The sequence below is a fragment of the Emydura macquarii genome, unplaced genomic scaffold, assembly GCF_026122565.2.
Source record: "Emydura macquarii macquarii isolate MOO-44397 ecotype Brisbane River unplaced genomic scaffold, CSIRO-AGI_Emac_v2 contig_3692, whole genome shotgun sequence".
Classification (NCBI taxonomy): domain Eukaryota; kingdom Metazoa; phylum Chordata; order Testudines; family Chelidae; genus Emydura; species Emydura macquarii.
The window spans coordinates 10,767,616-10,781,219 of record NW_027133829.1 but is presented as its reverse complement, the minus strand read 5'-3'; the positions used below and the strand labels follow the sequence as shown (position 1 = coordinate 10,781,219).

The following is a 13,604-nucleotide window of genomic DNA, read 5'->3' as shown; positions in this document are numbered from 1 at the left end:
CCTAAGTGTTGAACAAAGGCCTTCTCTTATTGTCATCCTATGGTATTCTGAGGTGATATGATATTAATTATTATTTGCTTACTTAACTGTGGGTCAGGTCTGTCGTTCAGTGACTGGTAAACAATCCCTGTATAGAGCACCCTGGGTAGATGGAAGGTGCTATGGACTTGTATGATATTATTTGATGATTATTTGTCTATCCCAGGGGGGAGAATGGGGCTGCATGTCTGTTTTGGGTTAGGAACCTTCCCTGTATAAGACACTCCAGATTCTCTTGTGGGGTGGAACGTATCATATTAGTAAATTAATAACAATTAATTAATATTTGCCTGCTCCAGTGTGTGCTGGGCTGTGTTTCCGTTTCGGGCCAGGCGTGATCTGTGTCCCCAGCACTCCAGGCTGCAGCAGGAAGGCACTACTCGCTCCGTTATTAATTACGATGAATTATTCTTTCCCCGGCCCAGCGTGCGCCCGCCTACGTCCGTCACGCGGGCGTTTTCGGGGCCCCGACGATATTATGAAACGATTGTTCATTCACGTGAATGGCTCTTTCCCTGCGCTGGCACAGGGGTGGGCGGGTAGAGAGGCTGCATTTCCACGCTGGGCACGAAGCCCGGGCCGGGTCAGTCGGCCGCTCGGGCCACCTCGGCTCCTGATTAAGGAATATGGGCCAGTGCGCGGTGAGGGGCTGCCTTGCCCGGGGCTGGTCGCCTGGGGGGCGAGTGTGGGGGGAGGGGAAGCGGTCTCCCTGGGCACCCAGGATGTGAGTGATCCCTGGGCCCGCTTAATGAGTTAATTAGCGCGCTGGCCAAGGCCTGTCTGCCTGGGGAGTGACAGGCAGCTGCTCCTGCCCCATGTGACTGGGGGGGGGGAGGCTGCCCCCGTCCATGGCTTGGCCTCCCCCAGGCAGCAGCAGCTCCGGCTCCCGGGGAGGAGGGGCAGGGGCTGCTGCTGCTCCATGGGGAGGAAGGGCAGCCCCCGGCCCCCCCAGGCGGAGGGGGGGTGCGGGGCCGGCCGCCCCTCCCTCCTGTGGGCCCTGCCCGAGGAGCTGCTGCTGCTCATCTGCTCCTACCTGGACGCGCAGGCCCTGGGCCGGCTGGGCCAGGTCTGCCGGCGGCTGCGCTCCTTCACCGGCCGGGACCCGCTCTGGAGGCGCATAGCCCGCGGCTGCCTCAACTCCGGCTTCAGCCAGCTCGGCGCCGACCTGTAAGCGCTCCCCGTCCCCTGGCGGGCGGGCGGGCGGGCGGGCTCCGCGGGCCGGCCGCGGCGGGTGGGAAAGGCCGGGGAGGCCGCGGCCTAGCTGGTTGCCAAGGGCCGGCGCGGTCGCTAAGGCGCCGCCGGGGGGGGCGATTCGCGCAGCGCGGCTGCGCCTGCCCTAGCCGGGGCCTCGGGGCCTGATCCTGTGCCCCCCACCCCGGGGCTTGGGCAAGGCGGCCCCCCCGTGACTTGCCCCGTTGCAGGCGATGGAGCCACTTAGCTCCTCCCCCGCTTGGCTAGCCTGAGCTTGGCCCTGTGGGTGACTGGCGGGTCCTGGCCAAGTGGGGGCACCTGGGGTCCTCCATGGCTAACTGGGGTTAGAGAGTCGGGTGGGGGCCATGTTAATGCAGCCCCACCTTGTGCTAGGCGCTGTACAGACCAGTGTGAAGACCCCCATCCCTGCGCTGGAACACACAGGGTGTGTGTGTGTGTGTATGAACACATAGGGTGTATGTGTGTACACATGCACCTACACAGAGCCGTCACATCCCCATACTGTCCCCCTAAATATGGTGCTCATGAAAACCAGACACTTCATTTGCTGCCCCAGCAGGGGGGAAAGCCGCACGTAGCCCAGGTAAGTAGGTTATCGCCCGGCTGACGTAAACGCGAGCACACATCTGCGTACAAAACGTTCACGCTGTTGCCGGCCCGATATTATCCCTGCCCCCTGTGCGTGACGGCTGGCGATGTCCCACGCTGCCCGTGTTTATGGTTTTACAGTTGGGTTTACCTGAAAACAATCAACAACAACGGTCCTTTCCTGGTTGCTCTGTGAAAGGTTCATTCAGCAGGGAAGCTGACCACACAGAAAGCTGTCAAGTTAAACGTGCTCCAAAATGTTGTGAAAACAAGCTTTGTCCAAAGCAAAGGCCCAGTGAAAATAATAATGCAGACCGCTCTTGAGCTTAGTTTGTAAGCTCTTTGTGGTATGGCTGGTGTCTTTTCTGTGTTCTTGTACAGCACCTTGCACAGTAGGGCTGGTATCTTGGTTGGAATCTCTAGTGCTACTGTAATACAAAGAGATAATAATAAAAACAAATATTCCACAGAAACCTTTGAAACCCCAACATTGCAGCACTAAAAACTATATGTGAGCAAAAATTAAACTGACTGTGAAACAGAAACTAATTTTTTTGTCCAAAATGAAAGAAACGCAAAAAGTAACCAATGTTCATTAACAGTAAATTGGACTTTTTTTTAACTTTCTTGCTTTTTATAACCCAGGTGTAATTAGTAGCCAGTAAAGGCATTTGTTTGCTTACAACATATGCAAATATTCATGTCTCTCATGCTACTCATTTAATCTCCTCTCCTTTTCTCTGCCTACAAGTTGTCTGTAAGGGCTTACTTTAGCTCACCTTTTACTCAGCTTTTACTTGTGCAAATATTCCTTTGTAGTAAATGGGAATACTCATGTGACGTTACTCACATGTATGTTTGCTGGCTTAGGCAGGTAAGGATGTGGAAGATATGATCTATTGAGAAACCCACTAGCGAGAACTGAGTTTATTTTTATTGTGAACTAGCCATTTGTGGCCATCACAGAAGAAATGACTCTTCAGGACTCGTGTTCTAGAGCTCATTGGGGTTTACTCTTCACGGCAGGAATCTCATTTTCTTACTTGGCTGTAAAGCTAGTAGCACATCTTAGGGTTTGTAAAAACGTGGACTATTTAAAGGGTCTTTGAGGAGCCCTAGTCAGTGGCTTTGGATAGACACAGAGATTTGCCTACATGAAAAGGCTTGCAGGATTGGAGCTTGGGTTGATGAGGACCCAAACATTTGCTTCTCTTTAAAATCTATTAAGCTCCTACAGTGTATGAAATGCTGTCTTGAGCAGCCACATGATATTTATCTGTGTGGACCCACCTTGTTTCTCTAATTTACCTTCCTTGTTACTTTTGGGACCCCAACAGATAGATGATGATGATAATGTTCTTTAAAAATTAGCACACATCTTTTAACATTTTTTCCCCACTGATCTGTATAAAAATGTTCTTGAATGAAAACATGTCCAAGCACCAATGGCCCAAACAAGAGTTTTGATTATGGGAGGGGGCTAATGGGAAATGTGGAAAGTTCCCAGATATAGATTTTCTGGTCAGAAGAGACTGTTAGGTCATTTAGCCTGACCTCCTGTATAACACAGGCCACGGAATTAAAGTCTCCGCCACTGTGAGTGCAATACAAACCAGTGTGGGAAAACACCATTGGGTCTAAAGTCGAACCCTTAACCACTCAGCCATCACTGCCTAGGACTACACTCTTTGCTCAGGCAATGCTCCCTTTGAAGTCAGCGGGAATAAGGGCTGCAGGGCAGCTGTGCATTGCAGCTTCTGGAGTCTGTCTGCTCTGATATATTATTTTGTCTTCTGAGGAAATGAAGTTCTGTATTTTTTCATTAAGAATAAGGTAGTGCAGTGCTGCTTCGGCTGCAGGAGGGATCAGGTATACAGCAGAGCAGGTGCGACACAGTGGAATGTAGGCCAATAAACGACAAAAAAAGCTTCAGTAGTTGGGGGGGGAGCAGGGTATGAGTGGAGCATGTTTGTAAGTGGGGGCGAGGGCGCTCGAACCTATATAAACTTCCACGGGTTTTGGTGTTCTCTAAGAGACACTTTGAGCAATTTCTTTGATGATTCTAGGGAACCCTTGGGGCAAAGTTTTCCTTTTATTTCTTTTTAAATACCTCTGCATTATGATTACTATTTGAATGCTGACAGTGTGATCAGTGCTGTATAAATGGAGGCACAGTCCTGGTCCTAGGGAATTTACAGTTGAGAATTGTGGGACTGGAAGGGACCTTGAGAAGGGACCTTGTCCTATCCCCAGAGATTAATGAGAACAGTTTACCTCCCTTCTCCTTGTAACAGCCTTTTCTGTACTTGAAGACAGTTATCATGTCCCCCCCTCAGTCTTCTCCAAACTAATCAAACCCAAGTTTTTTGATTTTTCCCTCATAGGTCATGTTTTCTAGATCTTTAATTATTTTTGTTGCTCTTCTCTGGACTTTCTCCAATTTGCTTCTCCCAAAACTGGACACAGTACTCCAGTTGAGGTTGTATCAGTGCGGAATAGAGTGGAAGAATTACTTCTCGTGTCTTGCTTACAGCACCCCTGCTATTACATCCCAGAATGATGTTGGCTTTTTTGGCAGCAGTGTTGCACGGTTTACTCATATTTAGTTTGTGATCCACTATGACCCCCAGATACCTTTCTGCAGTACTCCTTCCTAGGCGGTCATTTCTCATTTTGTATGTGTGCAACTGATAGTTCCTTTCCCAGTGGAGTACTTTGCATTTGTCCGTATTGAATTTCATCCTATTTACTTCAGACCATTTCTCCACCTTGTCTAGATCATTTTGAATTTTAATTCTACCCTCCAAAGCACTTGCAACCCCTTCTAGGTTGTTATTGTCTGCAAACTCTAGTTCAGACATGGACAGTATGCCAAATCAGTGGCTTTTAACCTGTGGTCCGTGGACTCCTGAGCATCTGCAGACTATGTCAAAGATTTCCAAAGGGGTCTGCACCTCCATTTGAAATTTTTTAGGGATCTGCAAATGAAAAAATTGAGAACCACTACACCAGATGACATTACAAACTTAGTGTGCAGCAACCTCAAGGACTAGCTGGTGTACAAACCGCCAGGCTTGGAATACATGGAAATTCAAGGAGGGCAAGTTTACACCTTTACTCTTTTTTGAGGTAGATAGACTGAATATCATTGCATCTGCTGTGTGCAGATCTTCTGGATGAGAGTTAAAAGCCAGGATCCTGCTGGCTCTGCAAGGAGATTAAAAATCTCATAGCACTTCTTGGGTGAGAATTATCCCAGTATTCTTTGCCAAAATCTCCACACCACTGTACACCAGCTGACTGCCTCCTTTCACCACAGTGATGGTTTCTCTCATGGCATGCAGCCATTTAAAGGGGCATGGTCCACAATGCGACTAAAAGATGCCCTAAGCAAATAGTATGCAAGGACGGTGTATCTGTGTACATATATCTTGTAAAGAGCTTTGGAGTGAAAGGGGCGACATGGATGTTCCATACAGTACTGCTACACATGTGTGTGTCTTGAAGCTGGAGGTTTGGTAATTCTAGCTATAAGCCTGCTAGTTAGCTTGTGAGCATGACTATTAGAGTAGGTGTTTAAACTAAAACATTACAGGGTAAATGGAGTGGTGATAGAGACCAAAGATAGTTAGGCCATCTTGTCTACCCCTCCCAGTCTGGCTAACGCAAGATAATTCTCTGGAGATTTACCAGTTTAGTTTTAAATTACATAAGTAATCTGCTTCTGTCACTTTCTTTAGAGAAGGAATTTAAACACTGCATAAAGTTAAGGTTTTTGTTTTGAAGGAGTTTGCACCACTATGTCTGCACGGGAAAGGGGATAAAGAATGCTGGTGCCGTTTCTAGTAAATGTGTTGGTCTGCACAGCCCTAACAGAGATCTCAAACTATTGGCTTCTGAAAGGTTAGCACAATAAAAAAAAACTAGTATGGGGAGCTTAAAATGTTGTGCAATTTTTCTTTTTATGGTATAGAAGTACCATTTGCTATAGCTTTATGATTTATTATTTCTGCTGTTAAATAACTTCTTATAACAGACATTTGCTAACACTATGTGTGGAATAGAGGTAATTTTGGGTCTGAAATATGGGATGTCCTTGGTAATTTGTGGGGTTTTTTCTTCATTTTCTTAAAGGAACTCCAACTTGAAAGTGACACTTCTCTCAAAATGTTGTAACTATTAGGTATAACGGAACATTACTGTAACCAAAATATCCCAGAAACAAAGCTATTTTTGTTTTAGTTTGTGCATTTGACTCTATTTTGTGTGGTCAGTTTCACTATTGTATGCAACTTTTAGCAACAGGAAAGAGAGACAATTTTTCCTTTTTAAAATCACTTTTAAAAACAAATAGACCCCCAAAACCTTGGCAGCATGGTGATGCAGTACCTGAAACTACTTTGAATTCATTCTTTGAAACTGTCTAGATTTCAGGTTGGCTGTGCCCATCACATTTGTCTCTGGGCACATATTCAGACCAAAAAAAAAAACCTACTAAAGAGTTTCATTAACATAGATTAAAAGAAATGGTCTCAGATTCAGAATTTAACTGTTTCTCACAATCTACTGTTGGTGCTGAGTGGTGGGGGTAAAATGTAACACGACATTAACAATCCCCCACCCTCACCACCTCAGGTAAACACAGCTAATTAGGAGATGTGTGTTTAAGTGATGTTTCATATTCAATGTGTTGATTCAACCACACAAGTGAGAAAAAATAAATTAGTTTTTCTTGAACAATGGTTCTTAATAAAATTATCCCTGGAAAAATTAGAAAAGCACCTCACTAATTCACACCCATTGTGTATTAAGGACTCTGGGGCCTGATTCGGGAAAACACTTAAGAATGTGCATAAGTGCTTTGTTGAATCAGGATCTTGGTTAAAAATTTTGCATCACAATGTATTTTGTTTTTTGACGGGTGTGGTTCTGGAATGTGACCCTGCAAACTCTATATGGAATACTCCCATTGATGCATAGGGCAGTTTCTTTGTGGAGAGGCAGCAAGATGAGACCTGAAATTTAGGATCATATTTATATTTAGAGGCCCAAATTGGGAATCACTGCCCCATTGTGGTGCCTGCTGTACAAACACAGTAAAAATACAGTCTAAAGAGCAGGCAGCTGGTCTGCCCGGGCACAATGCATTGCAGGATTGGGGTGTAGGTTGATGACAAGCTGCAATAGCTGGACGAAGGAAACTTCCTGGTTAAAAGTGTACAGTACTGTATCATGTAAAAGTCATGTCTTCATAACTATTTTTTGCAGCTAAACCTTAGCTGAGAAATGGTATGAAACCATTGTTTTTGGTGAGAATAATTCATATTTGAATTATGGTAATACCTAGAGATCCCAATCTCAGTTATGCCAGGTGCTGCACAACACAGAGTAGGAGACAGTCCCTGCCCTGAGGAACTTACAATTTAAATAGATAAGGCTTGTTTTCATCGTCTGTTTAAACTTTAGACTTATTAAATAGCTGGCAGCTTTAAGTGAGGGCCTGTTTCTATCTTTATATATATAGAGAACCTAGTACAACGCCCTGATCCTGATCAAGATCTCTAGAAGATGCTACCCTGATATATATTTAATAATAATTGTAATAAATGATGGACATGGAGTGGAAAGATGATAATATATGGTGCCATCTGTCAGCAAATGCCCTCTGTTCTGTTGCTACTTACTTGCCTTTTCTTATGTGTTTAAGTTGTCTCTCCAGCCCTCTTCCATTTCAGAGTTGTCACCTTTCTTAGCTATTTGAACCCATGTCAAATAGAAAAAAAAGAAAACATGGTCCCAACCATAACTAAATGTGGGTCATGCACTAAAGGGATTTAGGTGGAATTCCTCTACTGGAAGAGCTGTTTATATAGCAAGTAGATTTGTTGAGTTCAGCGACAGGAGCATCTGGTATAAATAGTTCTCCTCTCTTAGAACTGATGAGTCGCAATCCAGTTCCTAGTGGACAGGTGTCCAGATTGCACAAACAACATGCACAGTTGGCCCCCTTGTTAGCAGTCGCAGCAGAGAGGCTAATGACTGAAAGGGTCATAAAGATTGAACATCTTTTTTGTTCCTGCATGTGGTCCTTCCAAATTAGGCTTGAGGTCGATTGGTGATGGCCAGTGTAGGGAAACCTTCTGTTTATCCTCAGAATAGATACAGCCTAGACAGGATTTCCCTCGATTGTGGCACCTTTCATCAACACTAAAAAAAGAGAAATGTAACAAATCTGCTGCTGCATCTTTGCGTCCTGCACAAATGCAGCTTGAAGTTGGTGGCTAAAAGTGGTCAGCACCTTTGGGAGTGTGCATAGTTTTTGGGAGGGACAGTCCATGCTACTGCAAAAATAAAGCAAGAGGCCATCACATCTTCTGTAAGACAGTATCCGTGCTTATAGGCACCATTGTTTCAGCTCATGCTGAAATTACGCAAAGCCAGTAGGAATCTCCCAGGGATGCAGTAAAAGACAGAAAGATCTTGCAGTTGCAGAAGTACCTTTCATGTCTCTGAGAGAGTGTGGTTACTGGGAATCATGAAACACCATTGGGGGGGAAGCAGCGGAGGAAACTTATTCACTCTCGGCTGAGTGACATTTTTTTTTGAGGGGGTCCAGAGCAGTCACTGCAGGGGTGGCCTGGGATCATCTGGGGCAGTGGTACTGAAGGGACTGACCCATTCCCTCACATCAGCAGCTGGGAAGTATGGCCCATAAGGAATATTGTATTTCTTCTGGTAACTCTGCCAAGAAAGAGAGGAAATCTATAACTTGAGCAAAATATTTCAACTTTTTGTGCAGAGAAGGTGAGGTAGGAAGGGGGAAATGAAAATCTTTTATAGTGGGTTTGTTGAGATTGTTTTATCTTGGAAATCTATTGAGTTCTAAGAAATGTTTATTTTTCTTTTCTTACAACCTAGCAACAAGCTCTTCTCTTTAGAGGGGACTTTCAGTTCTGTGCACATCTGATGAAGGAAAGATTCTGCTGCCGTCAAATACTGTAGGGCAAGCTTCAGGGTTTGAGAGTCAGTTTGTTAGTCTGGTTAGCTGCTGATAAAGGTACCCATGTATCTTTTGATGTGTGGTGTTTTATAAACTGTTGGAATAGTGACTTCCCAGCTAGTCAGTTCCCATGGTTCTAAAGCCATTGCACCTTGGGCTTTGATCTCTTTAGAATTTGCAAGTTAAGGTCATGCTTCTGCTTGTCTTATTTCAGTGGCCCAATTTTGTGTACCTTTTTTATGTAAATAATCCCACTGCTGCAGTTTGAAGTACTTGTGCAGCCAAAGAACATAGGACTGGGCACTTAATTAATCTGAGAGTACAGTGTAGGTACATGAGACCTCATGAAGGTCCAAAGTCATCCTAGATGAAAATCTTTCTTAGAAAATGGAGGGTTGGTTGATTTATTGTTGGAGGACGTCGTAGCAGAAGGATGCTCTTAGAGGATGTTAAATGTGGTGTCTTAATTTTTTAAATGATGAAGAAATATTGATAGTGTTCTTCAAAGTTGTTTAAGTTTTTAAAAAGAATTGAGAGCTGTTTTTAGTGAATTGTCAAGATGCTCGCCTTTGTCAAGAGTGTGTTGGGAGTAACCCCTAACACCAAGCGTTGCTGGCAGTGAGAAAGAGGACAATATTTCAGTGCTGAATACAAGAAAGTGATGGGATTTAAACTATCCTTTGTTTTATAGACTCATGCTCAGACCTGCCATCATATGAAAGTTATCTCTGCCTAATCTTTTGTTGTACAGGTGTTTGCCAAGTTGATGGGTATGTAAGAACATAAGAATGTCCATACAGGATCAGACCAATGGTCCATCTAGCCCAGTAGCCTGTCTTCTGACATTGGCCAATGCCAGGTGCTTCAGAGGGAATGGACAGAACAGGCAATTATCAAGTGATCCGTCCCCTGTCGTCCACTCCCAGCTTCTGGCACTCAGAGGCTAGGGACACCCAGAGCATAGGGTTCATCCTTGACCATTTTGACTAATAACCATTGATGGACCTATCCTCCATGAACTTATCTAAATCTTTTTTGAACCCTGGTACAGTTTTGGCCTTCACAACATTCCCTAGCAATGAGTTCCTCAGGTTGACTGTGTTGTGTGAAGTAGTACTTCCTTTTGTTTGTTTTCAACCTGCTGCCTATTTTTTCGTTGGGTGACCCTGGTTCTTGTGTGATGGGAAGGAGTAAATAACCAGGGGTACCTTCTATCTAAGCAATACTGGGCTTCAAGTCTGCATCCCTCTTCTATTTCTTTGGTCCCCCATGCTGCCTCTGGGCTTTGTGTAAATATAAATGTTGGAGAAGTAAAACGGTTGCTTTTCAGCTCCATTGAAATAAACCGGGTCTGAGAGAACTGCCTGGAGGGATAGTGTGACTAAATGGTAGATATGTTTCTCTTTAAAAAACATAGCATGCTGTCCCTTCTAAATAGGAACTGTTGGCAGGCATGAAGGAGCTAGCAAGTCACTTAGTGTGGGGTAAGTAAAGAGCAGCCTTAGCAGGCACTGATTGCACATGACCCTTTCTTGCACAACGCCCCCCTTCCCATCTCAAGGTGATCTGGACTGATGTCCCTTGGCGAAGTGGGTGACCAGCCCCATAAAGCGGAGGGTCTTTTTTGATCCCTAGTTGACCTTTTTGGAACCTTGGAAGCTATATCCAGGCTTACTGCGTGCCTGTGTGTCTGATTGGGGCACTGTGTGTGTGCGTTGTGTGCGAGGTGTCTGCTTGAGGCAGCACATGGGGGAAGTGTGGGTGTTAAATCATGGGCTGAGCTAGTGACTTGGGATCAGTACATGGGGGCGATTTTACCTGGGGGGGAAGGAGGTGTTTCGGAATCATGAATGGGATTGAATGTAGGCACAGAGCCCAAATTCTGTCTGGGGCAGTCAGAAGCGACAAGGAGGCTGCTGGGTGGACCTGACTTCTTCGTGCTCTGCATTCCTGATCAGAGGCTATCTGACCCTGTAAACTCTTGCGAGAGCTCTTTTAAAAATGGAATTCCTCGTTGCTGGTCTTATTTTTTTGCCGTTAGGGGAATGAAAGGTGAACTGGGGAAGCTCTAAATTTCTTCTCTGGCCTAGCATTACTGATCATAAACTTACATGCTGCGTAAGGTTTCCTGGGGACGAAAAGCTGTGTGTGTGTGTATGTGTGTGGGTGGTGGTGGTGTTTAAAATGGGTCACATGCCCAGGAATGCGGTCAAATTTTAATGGTGACTAAGTGCCGGAAAGCATAGACAAGGGGAGGGGGAGCCAGGAGAGAAAAATGAGCCCCAGGCTATGGAAGGAAGGCTGGGAAAAAGAGAATCTGGCCAGGCCCCAGGGCCAGGTTAGAGATTCCTACATGCATTAACAACCACAGGAGATGTTTATTTACAGGGGGCTAATCTTTTCTGGGTGCTCTGCCATTTTAAAAACAAGATCAGCTCTTGGGAACTGGACTTGAGGGCACCTTGGAGATAGGTGAGGGGGGGTTACAAAAATTTGGGGGAGGCACCTGTTCTTGTCTCTTAAGAGTCCTTCTTTCCTCTTACATCCATTGTTGCTGGTAGCTCTCCGCCACTGAGAAATGCAAATGCCATTTACTTAAAAGGAAAACTCTGCCATATCCTGAATGGTGCCTCAGACTGTGGAGAGACTTTAAAAGTTTATCTTCAGTCTTCCATTTTCTAAATGCTTCCCCAGAGGAGCTCCAGGGACACAGAGAAAGTGACGTAACATTTAAACATGTGAGCGGGATGGGATTTTCAAGTTCGTGTGAGGTCAGATCTGTTGGTAGATTCAAATATGGCTTGTAAAATCAAATGATGGCAAAGGGTCACAGAAATGACGAGTGATATTTTAATTTTTTTTGGATGCCCAGTTTGAGACCCCCTCGAAGTGGCCAGGTTTTCAGAAGGAGCTTAGCACCTCCCTCTCTGAGAATCTGGCACTTTTAAGGGGTCTCAAGTTGGATGTGCAGGAACTTGGGCACCCTGAATCCCTTGTCACTTTTGAAAAACCTACCATGTTGCTTTACAGCTCCACTGGCTTTCTCGTGCGTTTAAATGCAGAGTGCTGTCTCTGTTCCCTCACTTAGGGAGGACTGTCATGATGGCAGCTTCTTGATTGCTATTCTTTGATATGTTTGGAACCATTTTCAGTTCTCTGAAGCCTGCTGTAGGCATTGGAATATCTTTCTTTCTTTCTTTCTTTCTTTCTTTCTTTCTTTCTTTCTTTCTCTTTTTTATTTAAGATTCTGCTAGAGTTTCTCTTTTAAGAGAAACTTTTTAGTGATATACTGACCAGCAATATGGGATGCAAGAGGACAGTAAAGAGCAAAAGGAGGACTGAATATTAAAAGAAGAGTAGCTGTTCCTTGGAATTCATTTCCTGAGACCAGGCCAGCAGAGTGTACAAATGCAGGACTATGCCATCAACGGTAGCATTCAGTGTAATATTCCTGCAGCATCGTTTGTTCTGTTACAGTTTGATAGTGTCAGAGACGTGACTATATAAAAATGCTCCCCGTCTTCCGGGTTGTCTTCAGTGCTTAATTTGTAAGGAAAGAGGTGCCAGGGCTCAGGCAATTTTTTTACTTTCATAACTGACACAGCAAGTCCAGAGGAGCCTGGGTTATGAACTGCCAAGCCTACAGGTGCCGGGGCCCAGCCCTGGCACAAATTAAGCACTGGGTGTCTGTGCTGGCTGTCGTGGCATGAGATTGACGGGTTAGCTGTGCAGAGTGAGTCTAGCTAAGGTGTTCCTTTCCGCCTCATGCATAATCAGGAGGATATCAGCTAAATTGCAGTTGCAGAATTGGACCAATTCTAGTTGGTGAAACCAGTGGCAGAGTCCATTTTGGGTTTGTGCTGCTGGCCGATAGAGGGAACCTCTCTCGCCGTAAATATGGAATTCCAGGAGGTGCTGTTAATGCCTTGGCAGAATATTACTTAAATGTAAGGATGTCGCTACTTTCAAAATAAATCTATCCTTGGGTTTTAACTTGGCCTTTCCCCCTTTGGATGGAAACTTTGCATAGCAGGAGGTTTGGCCTCCCTTTGAGGGGCATGTGCCCGATTGGTGTTTGCTTAGCATTAATAACAGCACAATAATAGTTCTCACTTCAAAGGGAAAATGGACCAAAAGGGCTGTGATTGAGGGTTTATTTTTTTCTCCATCTTCAGTGACCTTTTTGTAAGGGACACCTGGGAGTCTGGGAGCCCCTGAAATTGCCTTACCTCAATACCGTGAAGTCTGGAAAGCCTCACCCTAAGGACCGTAAAGGAGTCCTTGTTGTTTTTAGAAGGCATTTCATAGATTCATAGTACACAATGGTCCCTTCTGGCCTTATAATCATCTAGTCTGCATAACACAGGCCATAGACCATCCCCAAAATAATTCCTGGAGCAGATCTTTTAGCAAAACATCCAATCTTGTTTAAAAAACTGTCTGTGATGGAGAATTCACCATGACCCTTGGTACATTGTTCCAGTGATTAATTACACACACTGTTGAAAACTTGCACCTTACTTCTGGCTTGAATTGATCTAGATCATGTTATACTTCTCTCCGCTAGATAGAAGAGCCCTCTTTCAAATTACTCTTCCTCATGTAGGTACTTATAGACTGTGATCAACCTTCTCTTTGTTACGCTAAATAGACCCTTGTGCCTCTCACTATAGGGCATGTTTTCCAATCCTTTAATCTTACTTGTGGCTTTTCTCTGAGCACTCTCCAATTTTCAAGATCCTCCTGAAGTGTGGACACAGAAGTG

At 44.9% G+C, this 13,604-nt stretch overlaps 1 protein-coding gene across 2 annotated transcripts in view; it reads left to right on the top strand.

The window, feature by feature from the left end:
• Positions 1 to 845: 845 nt before the first annotated feature.
• The window catches only part of FBXW4 (F-box and WD repeat domain containing 4), an 87,920-nt gene continuing 75,161 nt past the window's right edge, over positions 846 to 13,604 (top strand). The window contains exon 1 of one of the 2 annotated variants that reach the window (XM_067537110.1): positions 846 to 1,206. In XM_067537110.1, the coding sequence (XP_067393211.1) occupies positions 959 to 1,206 (248 nt within the window). In that variant the 5' untranslated portion in view covers positions 846 to 958. The remainder of the gene's footprint in view (positions 1,207 to 13,604) is intronic. The other variant, XM_067537109.1, reaches the window with a different exon arrangement.